The 14,221-nt window shown below is 41.0% G+C and overlaps 1 protein-coding gene across 2 annotated transcripts in view; it reads right to left on the bottom strand.

The window, feature by feature from the left end:
• megf10 (multiple EGF-like-domains 10) overlaps positions 1–14,221 on the bottom strand; it is a 45,811-nt gene that overhangs the window by 16,757 nt on the left and 14,833 nt on the right. For both annotated transcript variants that reach the window (XM_047015018.1, XM_047015019.1), the window contains exons 2-8: positions 12,539–12,674; positions 11,010–11,111; positions 10,751–10,851; positions 8,805–8,897; positions 1,168–1,414; positions 935–1,055; positions 602–738 (exon numbers count right to left, since the gene is read on the bottom strand). In XM_047015018.1, coding sequence (XP_046870974.1) covers positions 602–738; positions 935–1,055; positions 1,168–1,414; positions 8,805–8,897; positions 10,751–10,851; positions 11,010–11,111; positions 12,539–12,657 — 920 coding nt within the window. In that variant the 5' untranslated portion in view covers positions 12,658–12,674. The remainder of the gene's footprint in view (positions 1–601; positions 739–934; positions 1,056–1,167; positions 1,415–8,804; positions 8,898–10,750; positions 10,852–11,009; positions 11,112–12,538; positions 12,675–14,221) is intronic.

Raw genomic sequence — 14,221 nt, 5'->3', positions numbered from 1 at the left:
TATAAATATATAATAAGGAAAATAAGCTAAAGTGTGGCATGGTTGACAATGAACGCAAACCGAATATCAGACTGTACACGTCCCTGGAAGTGATGTAGTTCATCCGTTTGAGTGAATTACCAGGACTCCTGCGGCCCGATCAATCCACTGGCCAATAACAAGGTCAGTAAGTAGAGGGCAGGAGTTAGCGAGCAATTAACCTGCACAGCCAATCGTTCTTGACAGGGACTTGTAAATGAAGACCAGCTTAAGATAGCCACAGGTCAGTTATTCTTGTGCCTCTATCAGTAAGCAGTACACTGTTAACTAAATTTGGAAAACATTTTCTGTTAAGGTTACATTTACTACTACTATGTAATTATATATTAATGCTTACAGTAAAATTAAGTACCCATGTTAAATTTAATGTAATTATATTAAGTGTTAGCTATTGCTATGTAGTTACATGATAGTTAATGTAACCTTAATGTAAAGTTTTTCCCACATTTCAATTGGTTGAATATACGAATAAACAAAGAATAAGGTATTAATATAAAATGTATAGAACAGACACCCTTATACTCCCAAATTGCATATTTGGATTGCAATCAGGCTTTCCTACCGTTCTCCAGTGTAGCCAGGGCTGCAAAGACACTGGCCCGTGGACGATTCGCACTTGCCCCCATTGTGACACTGGCACTCCTGGGAGCAGTTCCTGCCAAAGCGACCCTCTGGACATGGTTGGCCGCACACCGTACCCTTAATACAAAGTCATGTACATAAGGATCATATATAATCAATGTACTGATATATGTTATCCTGTAAGTATTAGAACACAAAAAGTAGCAGTTCTTGGTGCATTGCATGTTTGCATGAGTGGATGCATGAACTGTAAATATTTGTTTGAGTGAACTGTTGTCGGTGTGTGTGTGTGTATGTGTTGAGGATGAATTACCATCCATCCAGCTGGACAGTAACACTGTCCAGTGATGTGGTGGCACACCCCACCATTCTGGCATGGGCATCTCTCCTCACACTGCTGACCATGCTTTCCTGGCGGGCACAGGTCCTCACAGCTGTGGGCATCAAAGAGAGAGAGAGGTTAATGACTGATGTTTACTTGGTGTATTGCGCTTACATCTTCATCTGCCTCTATACACGTGTGTGTGTATGGGTGTGATGACTTACAAAGCGCCGGTGTACCCCGGCGAACAGTTGCACTCCCCAGTCACGTGGTGGCAAGTGGCACCATTCTGGCACTGGCATTTCTGTTGGCACCCATTTCCATAGGTGCCAGCATCGCAGTGTTCCTCGCAGCGCCAGCCCCGGTACCCGGGGTTGCAGATACACGCCCCGGTGATTGGGTTACATAATGCCCTGTTCTGACACTGGCAGCGGTTACTACAGTGGGGGCCCCAATGGTTGTTGTCACAAGCTAGGAAAGGGGGGAAAAGAAAAGACAAAAAGATTGTTAATTCTATTCCATTAGATTTTGGTCATAAATTAATTTTATGATTCTGTTATGTTAATACAGAATAATGTATAAGTTGTTAGACTTCAATGTAGACACATCGTAAACACAAGTATTTTACTGGGAAAATCCCACATCCTGGCCAAAGCTTCATAGATCGTATTAAAATAGAACGTATTATGAGGCCACACAAAATCAGGTCAGAAACTACCACATAGCCACAACCTGCTCTTAGGTCTATCATCTTTCATGGCCAGTTGTGGAGTCACCAGCATATATTTTCGTCTCAGACCTGCTTTGAATTTCAACAAATCTGCTGTCTACCCTACCATCACCTCAGCAAAAACCAACATAGACGTACGTTTGTTCAACTTCTCCAAACATTCAATACCTAAATGAAAGTTGAGTTTAAACAAGATAGTACACGTTGACCATGACCTTATACCCACGCTGTAAACCTTTTGCAGAGGAGTTTCAACTACAATTAGATAACAACCCAAATGCTCAGTGAGGACTTCCTGCATTTTGCCAATGGATCCACCACTCCTAAACTCTGATGCAAATAAAGTCTCTATCCTTATTCTTTTAGATCTCAATGCAGCATTTGATACCATTGATCACAACATCCTGATCAATAGACTGGAAAAGCTTATTGGGTTTACGGATAGTGTATTGAACTGGATGAAATCATATATCACAGGAAGGAAGTTTTATGTTAGTTTAGGACAGTAGTTCTCAATCCTGGTCCTCGGGACCCCCTGCCCTGCATGTTTTAGACGTTTCCCTCCTCCAACACACCTGATTCAAATTAATGGGTCGTTATCAGGCCCATTTCTTTGAATCAGGTGTGTTGGAGCAGGGAAATATCTAAAACATGCAGGGCAGGGGGTCCCGAGGACCAGGATTGAGAACCACTGGTTTAGGAGACCATAGGTCTAACAAACATGAGAACTGCTACAGGGTTGCTCAAGGAAGCTGCCTAGGTCCATTACTTTTTTTCTCTTTATATGTTACCACTCGGTGAAATAATCAGAGAACATAACATGAATTTCCATAGCTATGCGGACGACACACAACTATATATATCCACTGAACCCAACGATGCAACAGCCATCAATTCCATTACCAGCTGCCTGTTGGCAATAAACAAATGGATGAATGATAACTTTCTTAAATTAAATGAAGACAAAACTGAAGTCCTACTATGTGGCCCCAAATCCAAAAGAGAGATGCTTACTATGAATCTAGGAAGTTTAACCCCCTGGCTTAAACCAGAGGTGACAAGTCTCGGTGAAATCCTGGACTCAGATTTGAATTTCAACTCCCACATTAATAAAGTGACCAAAACTGCTTTCTTTCACCTGAGGAATATAGGAAAGGTACGACCATTCATAAACCAAAATGACGCAGAGAAGTTAATTCATGCTTTTATATCCAGCCGGCTGGACTACTGTAACGCACTTTTCGCTGGTCTTCTAAAAAAAAACACTGAAAGACTACAGCTCATTCAAAATTCTGCAGCTAGATTATTAACCAAAACTAAAAGGAGAGAACACATTAGTCCTGTCCTAGCTACTTTACACTGGCTCCCTGTTACCTTCAGAATTTACTTTAAGGTCCTATTCCTCACATACAAAGCTCTACACGGACAAGGACCTAGCTACATTGATAACTCTCTTATAAACTACACACCAGCTAGAACACTGCGATCATCAAATGCAGGCCTATTAGAGGTCGCCGGAAGCAGCCATAAGAAGATTGGTGATGCTGCCTTTGCCAATTACGCCCCAAAACTATGGAACAAATTACCCATAAATATCAGAGAAGCAAATACGCTAGACATTTTTAAAAGACAGCTTAAAACCTACCTTTTTACCAAAGCATTTAACAAATTTGTATCTCAGAAGGACCTTACAACTGGTAGTAGTTATATTATTGTTTTTATAGATTTGCTTTGTATTCCCGCAAAGATTGCGGCTTGTGTTTGACATGCACTATTGCTTATGTGTTACATTTGATCAATTTTGTTGAGTTATTGTATTTTGTTATTCTGTAGTTTTTATTATTATTATTATAATTGTACTTTATTTTAGTTTTTTATTTTATTTTAATTGAGAAATCACAAAGACTGTGCAAGAGTGCATGTGTATGGTTGGAAACTGCAAGTGCAGCTCGGATCTAAGACGGATTCGAGAGACTGCAGATAGAGTGCGGCTTGTCTGGGTTGTTCTGTGTGTGGAAACTGCAAGTGGCAGCTCGGATCTAAGACGGATTCGAGAGACCGCAGATAGAGTGCGGCTTGTCTGGGTTGTTATATGTTTGGAAACTGCACAAGGCAGCTCGGATCCAAGACGGATTCGAGAGACCGCAGATAAAGTGCGGCTTGTCTGGGTTGTTATGTGTGTGGAAACTGCAAGTGGCAGCTCGGATCCAAGATGGTTTCGAGAGACCGCAGATAGAGTGCGGTTTGTCTAGGTTGTTTCATGTGAGGAAACTGCAAGTGGCAGCTCGTATCCAAGACGGATTCGAGAGACCGCAGATAGAGTGCGGCTTGTCTAGGTTGTTTCATGTGAGGAAACTGCAAGTGGCAGCTCGTATCCAAGACGGATTCGAGAGACCGCAGATAGAGTGCGCCTTGTCTAGGTTGTTTCATGTGAGGAAACTGCAAGTGGCAGCTCGTGTCCAAGACGGATTCGAGAGACCGCAGATAGAGTGCGGCTTGTCTGGTTTGTTGTATGTTTGGAAACTACACGAGGCAGCTCGGATCCAAGACGGATTCGAGAGACCGCAGAAAGAGTGCGGCTTGTCTGGGTTGTTATGTGTGGAAACTGCACGAGGCAGCTCGGATCCAAGACGGATTCGAGAGACCGCAGATAGAGTGCGGCTAGTCTGATTTGTTATATGTTTTAGATCTATTACTTTTATCACTTGTATTATTGTTTTTGTTGATTTTATGTAGAGCACCTTGAGCTGCAATTCCTGTATGAAATGGGCTATATAAATAAAGTCTTACTTACTTACTTACTCCTATCATGAAATTCACAGAGAATGGGAGGGACTTCGGTTACAGCATACAATACTTTAAAAGTTGTAAACTTTAAGCCACCCCAGAGTGCCTTTTACTGCATGTTTATTCTAGAAAGCTTTAATGTTCGAAACAAACTCTTTAGATCGAGTTGTAGAAGATGCAGTTAGGGGAATTCTGAAGAAATCTACAGAATCTAGAATTTCATGATGATTTCTTAAACATATTTAACACCTTGAGTTACTTTTTAATAGGTACCCCACTTTCCAAGTGTCTTTGGCTTGCTACATTGGCTTGAAGGTGCAACTCAATCATGCAGTGCATATTCAGTATATCTAGAAATGAACACAGGCAAAAGTTAAATTGATCTTAATGAAACACCCTTGGATGAGAGGATGCATGTGGATGCCACATGTTGTCATAGAGGCCATAAATCTATGGACGTCTAGCCTGAGTGACACTGTGGTACATGGACGGATGCGTGTGTGCCATTCCATTCTCATGGAGCTGAGACCACTATGCAGAGGGACTTAACAGTTCTATTATGTCTCCTGCATTAGTCCAGAGAAAAGCGCACTGTCTCATCTCGGGCCTGAGCACCTCGCATATCACACAGGATGGCCCAGAAGAGGAAGAAAGTGTCTGTGTGAGCGGTGCAAGCCAGGGATGTGAGGAAGAGGGAAAGCAAGACCAAATCAAAGTAGTGAAGGTAGAAAGAAGAGGTACTATAGGGAGAGATAGGCAGAGAGAGGGGGAGGAGGGAAAGCAAAAGAAAGACAAAGGGGAACTGGACTCAAACTCTACTCAAACATAGAGTTAGAGAGCAAATAAATAAGTAGGGAGAGAGACAAATACACCAAGGGAGAAAGATACAAAAAAGAAAGCAACAAAAGAAAGAAAGCAGGAATGAAAGGAAGGAATAACGAAAGACCCAGAGAGAAAGAGAAAACACTCAAATTCAACACTGGGACTCTACTACCTTTATGAAAGCTGACCTAGATAAAGAGGACCCACCACAACCTGACCTGGAGGGATTCTCACACTGCAGTCTTGGGACAGCTTGTTCTGCTTTGTTGCCCTATTCAAGATCCAGCAACCCCCCTAAACACACACATCCACTCATGCGCACTGAAAATAAGTAAAAGGAAAGGGAGGAAGGAGACATGGATTTTACCTTGTGGTTGTTTATATCATGAATTGGGTCAATATGTCCTGTTTTGAAAGTAGATTGTTCACAATAACTTAATAAGGAAAACAAATTATGAATAATTTATGAGTAACAAACTGTGCAAGTTTATAATACACTCCAGGTTTTCATGTTTCATGTATCCACTTTTTTGTTCATTGAACCACTACTGAAAAAAAAATGTTTTTTGTCATAGAAAGAAAAATAAATTCAAATACATTGAGTAATCTGACCTGCCATTTAAATATTGGCCAAGACCTTGCCCCAGATCAAAGGGTGAGGGAAGTAAGGTTGTAGGGACAGTGAGAGGGAGTGTTTTTCCATTTGTTTCTGATCGCCCACTCTGCCATGCAAAGCTATGCACTGTGCGTCAGTCCAGCAAGCTCCTGGGAACAGTCATTTTTCTTCACAGGGATCCAGAGGATTCCAGATGAGAAAACACATCTGTACAATTCCTCATGTTTTCCACAGTATTGTGTGGACCACTGCTCATATTCACTATCTTTGTGTGTGTGTGTGTGTGTATGCATGCATGAGTGTTGTTCTAAGGAATCGAGTATGGTGATTAACTTTTGAGTGATACTAGATGGAGATGTTCAAGCTGGCCTGCTGAAATGTAGTTTGTGTGGTTATTTCTCATAGTTTTCTGAATGCATGGCCTATGACTGACGGCAACAATTTTCTGCCCTTTTACTGTCAGTGGACAACAGTGCAAGAGTGACAAATCTTTAAACCATTTGCTGAAGCCAAACATGTATATTCATGATCTAAAAAGCACAAAGGGACATCAGTCAGCTGTTCTGAAATTCAGTGTGTCTCAATGGAGACATAATCTTACATATCTCTGTGTCAGGCACACACATACACCTAACACTACACACACTGCTTTCAGATAAATGGTTTTAGCTGGTTTGTGTGTGAGAGTTTGTCATTGCAGGGTACACAAACCCTCCTAATTTGGCATATAATCCACTCAAGTTTACCAGGCTCCAAGCTAACTAGCTAACCCTACGTGTAACCCTACTTGTAAACAAAAAAGTTGACACAGTACAGCAGTTTTACGGCTGTACTGTTCTGGGCTAGGGAGGCATGGGTGAGATTGAAATAAGATCCTCCACCTCAAAATTATTCTCTACAGCTGGTTGCAGTGTTTCTTTTTAAGTGATTCTATGAATGACTGAGAAGTTACAGTTCGACATTACACTGTATAACAGCTAAATAGTATGGCAAAATACCGTATAAACAATTAGTTTGGAGGTCTATGGAGTTGAAGTACTTTGAGGTGATGAGATTGAGAACATGAATCTTTCTTTGGAACAGTTTATGGCCAATGACTCTCCTGAAATATAATAAGAATAGTCCTCCAGAGTTCCTTGTGTTCTTGCTGTCATGTGTCCGGCCTACTTCTAAATCACAAGTCCTAGACCCTGAGGTGATTTACTGCATTACTATCTCTCTCTTATTCTCCTTTCTCTTCTTTTTCTCTTCCAAAAAATTAATTTCCTCCCTTTTTTTCTTGTTCGTGAACCCCTGAAACCATCCTCAGACACATTGTTGGGGTCTCTTGACCCGTTAAATGGATGCAACAATAGGTCTGGTCTTTTTGGCCTCTTGAGGAAATGAAAGTCACATTACTTTGGGAATGTTGAATGCATGTATTGTTTTGAGAGGCCACCGAAACAGAGACTGTATGAGCTAAGGCCACTTGGTTTAAAAGGTAAAGGATATTCAAAACACGGTCATCTTTGACTGTTCCAGTCAGTGATCTGACTCTAATCTTTTCAAAGGGCAATAAAGAAGGGCCACATGTGAAGATTACATGTAGCACAATGGTAGGATATTGCTATCCATCCATGATCAGTTATTTTGTTAATATGTTAATACAATTCTTTTTTTACACTCTTTTTTTATGTTTTGTGTACAAAACATAAATTATACATAACACAACAATACCGATAAATTGCAGCAATCCCATGCCACATGTGCCCCCACCTACTGAAGACTGACGCACAAATGGGCCATAGGCAGAAAACAGACACTTAACCTTGTGTGTGTCTGCGTGTGTCTGTGTCTGTCCAAAAGCAAATGATACCATAAGTATGGGACAATTCTTAGATAGTTTTTTTCTTACTTTCAGTTAACAATTCTTACATACCACAATGTGAAAGTGGACCTTAACTTATTTACTTTCACCTTCAAATCACAATCTTTTTAGTCACTATGCAATAACGTGTGTAGCTAAGACACACCAGTTATCCACATTTCTTTACTGTGGTGCTATGCATCTCTCAACAGAAAAACTGTATCTACTTGATAGCCATTTATTATCTATTTAAGGAAGACAGTTAATTAGGTAGCATTCTAGCTTGACAGTATGGACTCCTTGCCAGACAGACTAGTCCAGCCTGTTCAAGTCCACAGGGAGTCTTCAGTTCCAGACATAACAAGTCTTCTTTATTAAAAATCTTAAATAGGAGACAGCGGGGCACACCGCCCCTCATATAGACACAGAAGTATGGAGATGCAGTTGCACACATGCTTAGAACTCACATACACCCATGCATGTGCATGAGTGAAAACACGCCGGAGGGAACTCACGCTTACACAAACACACTCGCATACACTTCCATTTCCAGTGGTAACACAAACACCCCCTAATCCCTTAGATCACGTAATACACCCACAAAATAATCCTTTTCACCTAAATATTAAATAACCCAGACTTCCGTCTTCTCATTCTTCATTAAAAGTGTCTCTCCCAACATTTGGGTGGGGGGTAGGGGAGGCAGTTGGCATAGAGGGGTTGGCAGAGATAGTCCCAATTCAAGCAGACCCCAGTGAAGAGATGGCTCACACAAGAACAGGGAGGATGCCCCCCACTTAACCCACAGCTGTCTTCTCTGTAATGCTACAAAGGAAGGGGGGGCTTACAGTAACTGGGATCATGTCCTTCATCCTTCAAAGAGGTTCCACGTAAAAAAACTACTGGGGGGGTGGGAATTGTATCAGTAAAAGCGTGTGAGTGAGAGAGACTGAGTGTGTTTGCTTGTGTGTGTGAGAGAGACACAGAGAGACACACAAAAAGAGACAGACAGAAAGAGACAGACAGAGGCAGATAGACAGGCACAGCTGAGGAGCCTTACCGCTTGAGCAGTTGGAGCCCCCCCACCCAGGCTCACACTGGCAGGTGTTGGGGGCCACGCAACGGCCATGTACACACTTATCCACACAGTGGGCTGGAGAGAGGGAAGAGGAGGAAGATAAAAATAAAGAAGGAGAGAAAGGGACATAAAAAAGATTGCGTTATAAAAAAAAAAACTTTTTAACGTTTTTTTTAAAACGTTGCCACTTTAAAGACGTGTATGTGGGAGAAATTGAAGGATTCACCATTGGCATATGTTAATCCAAATCAGTAGATCAAGTCTTGCCTTGTATTACCTCGGCAATTTCCTGCCTTGAAATATCCGTTGTTATCTACGTATTACTTTTTCACTATATTACATATAATATTTTCTACATATTTTTAAGTCTACTTCAGATATTCTTCAAATACTTATTGACAACTTTAATTTATATACTGTAAGGATGTTTGTACTTTGTAAGTATTGTTGTTCAAGCTTGTTATGCACATTGTTAAAAAATATGGACATTGTGTAGGAGTTGTTAGGATACAATTACGGTATTTGTGAGCTTGTGTCTGCCAAAAGTATCTTTGATACGACTGAGGATCTCTTCCAAATACTGTGGCATAAGCGTAAGAATAACAATTTAAAGACATTTGTAATACAGAGGGTGTTTTTACATTTTAAAAAAATATGTCAATGAGGTCTTTTGTTTAATAGTCATAAACCTTTCCAAAAAATTGAAAAGTAACAAACAATTGAGTTACATAGTAAAACATTTTAAAAACTAAAACTTCTTTTTTTTTGCTCAAATTCTTAACCTTATGGTTAGGTTATTGAGTATTGTAACTCCCCTTAATATTTCCATGTCCTTTACTATGCTTCTTAATAAGATTTGATAAGCCAGTTTTGATACAAATCTGAATCTTTAAGTGTGTGTCTGCATTAATAGACACTATGTTGCTTTCATCACTTACAAAGTAATTCAACCATCTCGGTTTGACACAATATGTCTGCCCTTCAGACACACTGTACAGTAAGCCTATTGATAAAGGAGGAAACTGAGGGGCAGCAAAGGGCAGCATGTGATAGTTGCACACTGTATCCTGTTTACAACAGATCTCTTTCAGAATGAAGATAAAGTCCCCTTTGAGCCTTAAGTCACATTATACCCCATCTCTCAAGTACATAAAAATGCTGATTCACTGCAGATAAAGAAAGTGGCTATCACTCCATCTTTCACATTGTTGGCTAGTTTATATATTTTAACTCCATTGGCTCTAATCTCAATTCAAATTGATGGGATGAGAAATCAAACTGAAACTGTTATCTTTGTAACCCGTAAAACAAACCAATGGAATGAATGTCTCTAAACAGGAGAAGAGACAAGATTCTTTTTGCTATGATATGGTTGTTAAATTGATTTTTGGGGGGTGTTTTTTTTTACTGCTTGCCCCTGTTGCAGAGTCAGTTGTTGTTTTTGTCATTGGGCTTTCTGACCCCTGTTTCTCTGTCTGCTGAACACCTGTTCTTGGTTCCTGGCGCCTGATTGGCTGTCTTGCCACATGTTGACAACAGTCATTAGGGTTTAGCCTGACTAATGCATTTTCCAAGGGGAACAGTCAGCAAATGCCCTATTCCCCCAAACTCAGATCTTTAAATTACTACCTAATACATTCCACCTAAAAGAATACTCATGTTACTCAATCATAAATGCTTACAGCACTGTATGTATACAGAGTAATGTGATACTTAACTGTATAATTTATCACAGATCTATATGCACAAAAATGCATACACTCATACCATCGATATGCCCTTGGCAGTTTAATATGGTGTTGTTGCTAAAGACCTGGGCCCATTTTATTGGATGACAAATGTATTTTCGTAAAAGACAGAAACAAAGGAAAAGTATGGTCAAAAGAATTGGAACAGGCTTTAGGGATAGTAGACCAGCTGATACTCACGGATACACATCTCACTACTCTCATAAAAGCCTGGGCAGCACTGGGACTTGCGGCGGTACATGGTCTTTTCTCCCCGGCGGTAGGCAGTCCTGTAGCTTAGCCTTTAAACCAAGAAAAATTGCAAGATAAGTAACTGAGAGACTGGCAAGAAGGATGCAATCAAGAAATCAGTCAAAATGTATTTCAACCAATGCAAGAAGTTCAATATTCAATAAGGTTTCTATGACTTTCATGCCTTTCACACACATAGGCTCCTTACCTGTGTCTTGTGCACTTAAACCAGTTGAGGATGTCAGTGCAGCTGGTGTAATAAATCTGATCAAAGGGGTGTGCATACGACTCCTCGACAGTGACAGAGTAGCTAATGGAGAGAAAAAAACAAAATAGGGAAATATGGGAATGGTTTTAGGATAGAAGACAACGGGGAGGCTGAATGAAAGGGGGCGATAGGATGGGCAGTGAGATACTCTTGCTCCCCACTGTTTATACAACATAGCCAATGTGTGGTCTAATAACTTCTCTCTCTCTAAAAGGCTAACTTCTAGCTAAGGCTAGGCTAGGCTAAGGTTAGGGCTGTACTAACCCCCAAGTGGATTAATAAGGGCACTATTAAGGTGCTTGTGGGTATATATCCAAGTGGGATTGGATTAGGCCAGTGGCTTTACCCTGACCCCCCTAGTTGTCCCTACATGGTTGGTAGTAAGTGAAATAGCTTAATTCATTGTGTGTGGGTGAGTTGATGAGTTGAATTCTTTCAACTCATCAGTAGAGGGTGCATGTTTATAACAAATGTATCAATATGCCAACAATTAAGTTTCCTTTGCAATTCAAGACGGTTAGCTGCAACAATCACTCCCTTGTGACATGTGCGCGACAGTTGTGACAACAGAGTCTTTTGCAGAGGAAAGTAGCCTCATATAAAAAGGGAGTGGCTGGTAGGTAGATAGGCACAAGATACTTAAAGTGCTTGTAGACCTTCAAAAGACACATTTCCAGTTTGGTTTTATCGTAAAAGTGCACAAATTTGAGGGAAATTGTCAGTAAGTGCTCTATTTAAGGTCACATGTTGTAATGCAAGCTTTCATGTTGGGAGGAATCAGTCAACTGGTGTAATTTGTGTGCAACAGACTAGTTGGTACATTACAGTGACCCATTTAGAACTGTATGGAATTTCCTTTGAGCAGGAAATTCAAGTAATTAAACATACAATACATTAATTTTCATCATTTCTAGATTTGTTTCAAGTGATGGATGTGTTTTGGAACAATTTAAGTGTATAATTTAATCTGTAATCATAAACAACAGGAAAGCTTACCTTCAATCCCTCTCACACTCTCTCTCAAAACCACACACATACTGTGTACCCCATCTCTCTACTTGTCCTTCTTACAAACATGCACATAGACTGAGGGAGCTGTTCCATGACTGTATTGCTTCTTAGTTGTCTGAAAGGGTGCAGCTGCTACCCCAGATTACGCAGTGAAAGTAAATCTAGCTGGGAAAGCTGCCTCCACGTTTGTTCTTTTCAATCTGCTTTAATGGATTTCGAATCCTCCTATTAATTTAGTCCTGCAAATCTGCCTGACAAAAATGTAGGTGCAGGATTCAAATGAGCTACAGCTAATGCAGTTTTGTCTAGCAGTGCAATGCATAACCTTTTAATGTTACGTCAATGATGAACGGAATCACCATGGTGTATAACACAGGCCTAGTACTCTATGCAAGTATACATTAGAATAGATTATTCTCAGCCCTTGTGTTAAAGGGGGTCCAGTGATTGTGGCTCACCTCTCCCAGTGGCTGCAGACATTGGGGTCCTCCAGATTGAGGGAGGAGGTGGACCTCGGCAGAAAGCAGCAGGTCACCGCCAGTAGGATGTTCAAGGAATGCCACAGGAAGCGGGCCATCTTGGTCAAAGCTACACCTAAGAGGAGGGAGAACATTTAGTTATATTTAAGTTAGTACTTACTAGGGGTGGAACGGTACACTGTAGTCACGGTTCCGTTCGTACCGCGGTTCAGACATCACGGTTCGGTACGAGTTTGGTACAATGGGGGGAAAAGCCAAACAAAAATGCAGAAGCAGGGCTCCAGACTAACTACTGTACATGCAAGTCTTAGCTAAATGTATGATGCGCTTGTCGATCAGTCCTCCTACACCACGACACGATAGGCTAGCTGGGCAACAGCGCAAACACAGGCAGGGATACAGTAGAAGCAACGCCGGCCCTGGTCCCTTACATATACAACAAAACACGGACGTTGATGGAGCGCGAGTTGTCAGCAGCACCTTCCGTTTCACTAACGACTGATGGTTGGACTTGTCGTGCTACCGAAAGCTACCTCACAGTGATTGCTCATTTTATTGACTGAGTGGGAAATGAAAGCGTCAGTTCTACAGACACGGCCCCTGTATGAGCAGCACACAAGCACTCACCTAGCCTAGAAGCTACAGAAGATCGTGGCAGAGTAGAAACTAGAGAGGCCTGGACATTTTGAAATTATTGGGTTTATACAACGTCAGCACACGTTAGCAACAACTCATAGATACTACGCTCTGGATAAAAGCATCTGCTAGACTAAATGCACGTTCTAGTAAGACAGCAATATCAGCGAGCCCTCAGCATTAGTACCGCAGCTAAAAGTCTTGGAAAGTTTAGGCTATTTTTCGCTATACTTACACTACGAACATTCATATTTAGCACTAGCGTTGCATAGGCTACGTCTCAAGTGCTGCTGCTGCTAGCTGCCTCTGACTCACTCAGGCACAGCTCGGCTGCACAGGTGGCGGCGCCAATCAGTTTCAGAGCTAAGGCGGGGCTACAGATTGTCCCTAAAGAACACGAATATCGAGTAGTTCCGCATCACATAAATTAATTTGCACGCGAGTTTTATTAATTTTTATACCGTGTATTCTCCGTGTAATTTCACAAGCCGAACCGTGAGGCCCGTACCGTACGGTTCGGTACGAATACATGTAGCGTTCCACCCCTAGTACTTACATTTTATAACTGATATTTCTGGATATAAGTTATATGCATATAATAAGTATGCACATAAGTATGCATATTTATTATACCTATTATTTAATAAGTTTGCATTGATTAAAAAGCCTACAACAAAAATGTTTTGCTGCTCATTTACTCTTTTCGCGTTAAGACGAACATATGTGTCATCTTAACCTGAACACAAAATTGCATGTTTTGGCATATATGGCGTTCCATAAGACTACGTACTCAAATCAGGCTACATATGATACATTATCACCCTGTCCTGTGCCTAGTGCCTTTTTGTTCCTTAAGGAGCCTAGTCTATTTACAGTTCTACCAGTTAGCTAGCCATCTACAGTACCTCCCGGAACCTAAAAAGCTATAGCTAACATAAACTGAGAAATATCTGCAAAACACACAGGATGACACCGCGGATGTAGCCAGCTATGTTTTCTGCAATAACACTACTCTGGGCTGTATTT

Source organism: Hypomesus transpacificus, unplaced genomic scaffold (genome assembly GCF_021917145.1).
Source record: "Hypomesus transpacificus isolate Combined female unplaced genomic scaffold, fHypTra1 scaffold_27, whole genome shotgun sequence".
Lineage (NCBI taxonomy): Eukaryota > Metazoa > Chordata > Actinopteri > Osmeriformes > Osmeridae > Hypomesus > Hypomesus transpacificus.
The sequence above is the reverse complement of the archived record's forward strand: the minus strand, read 5'-3'. Positions and strand labels throughout refer to the sequence as shown.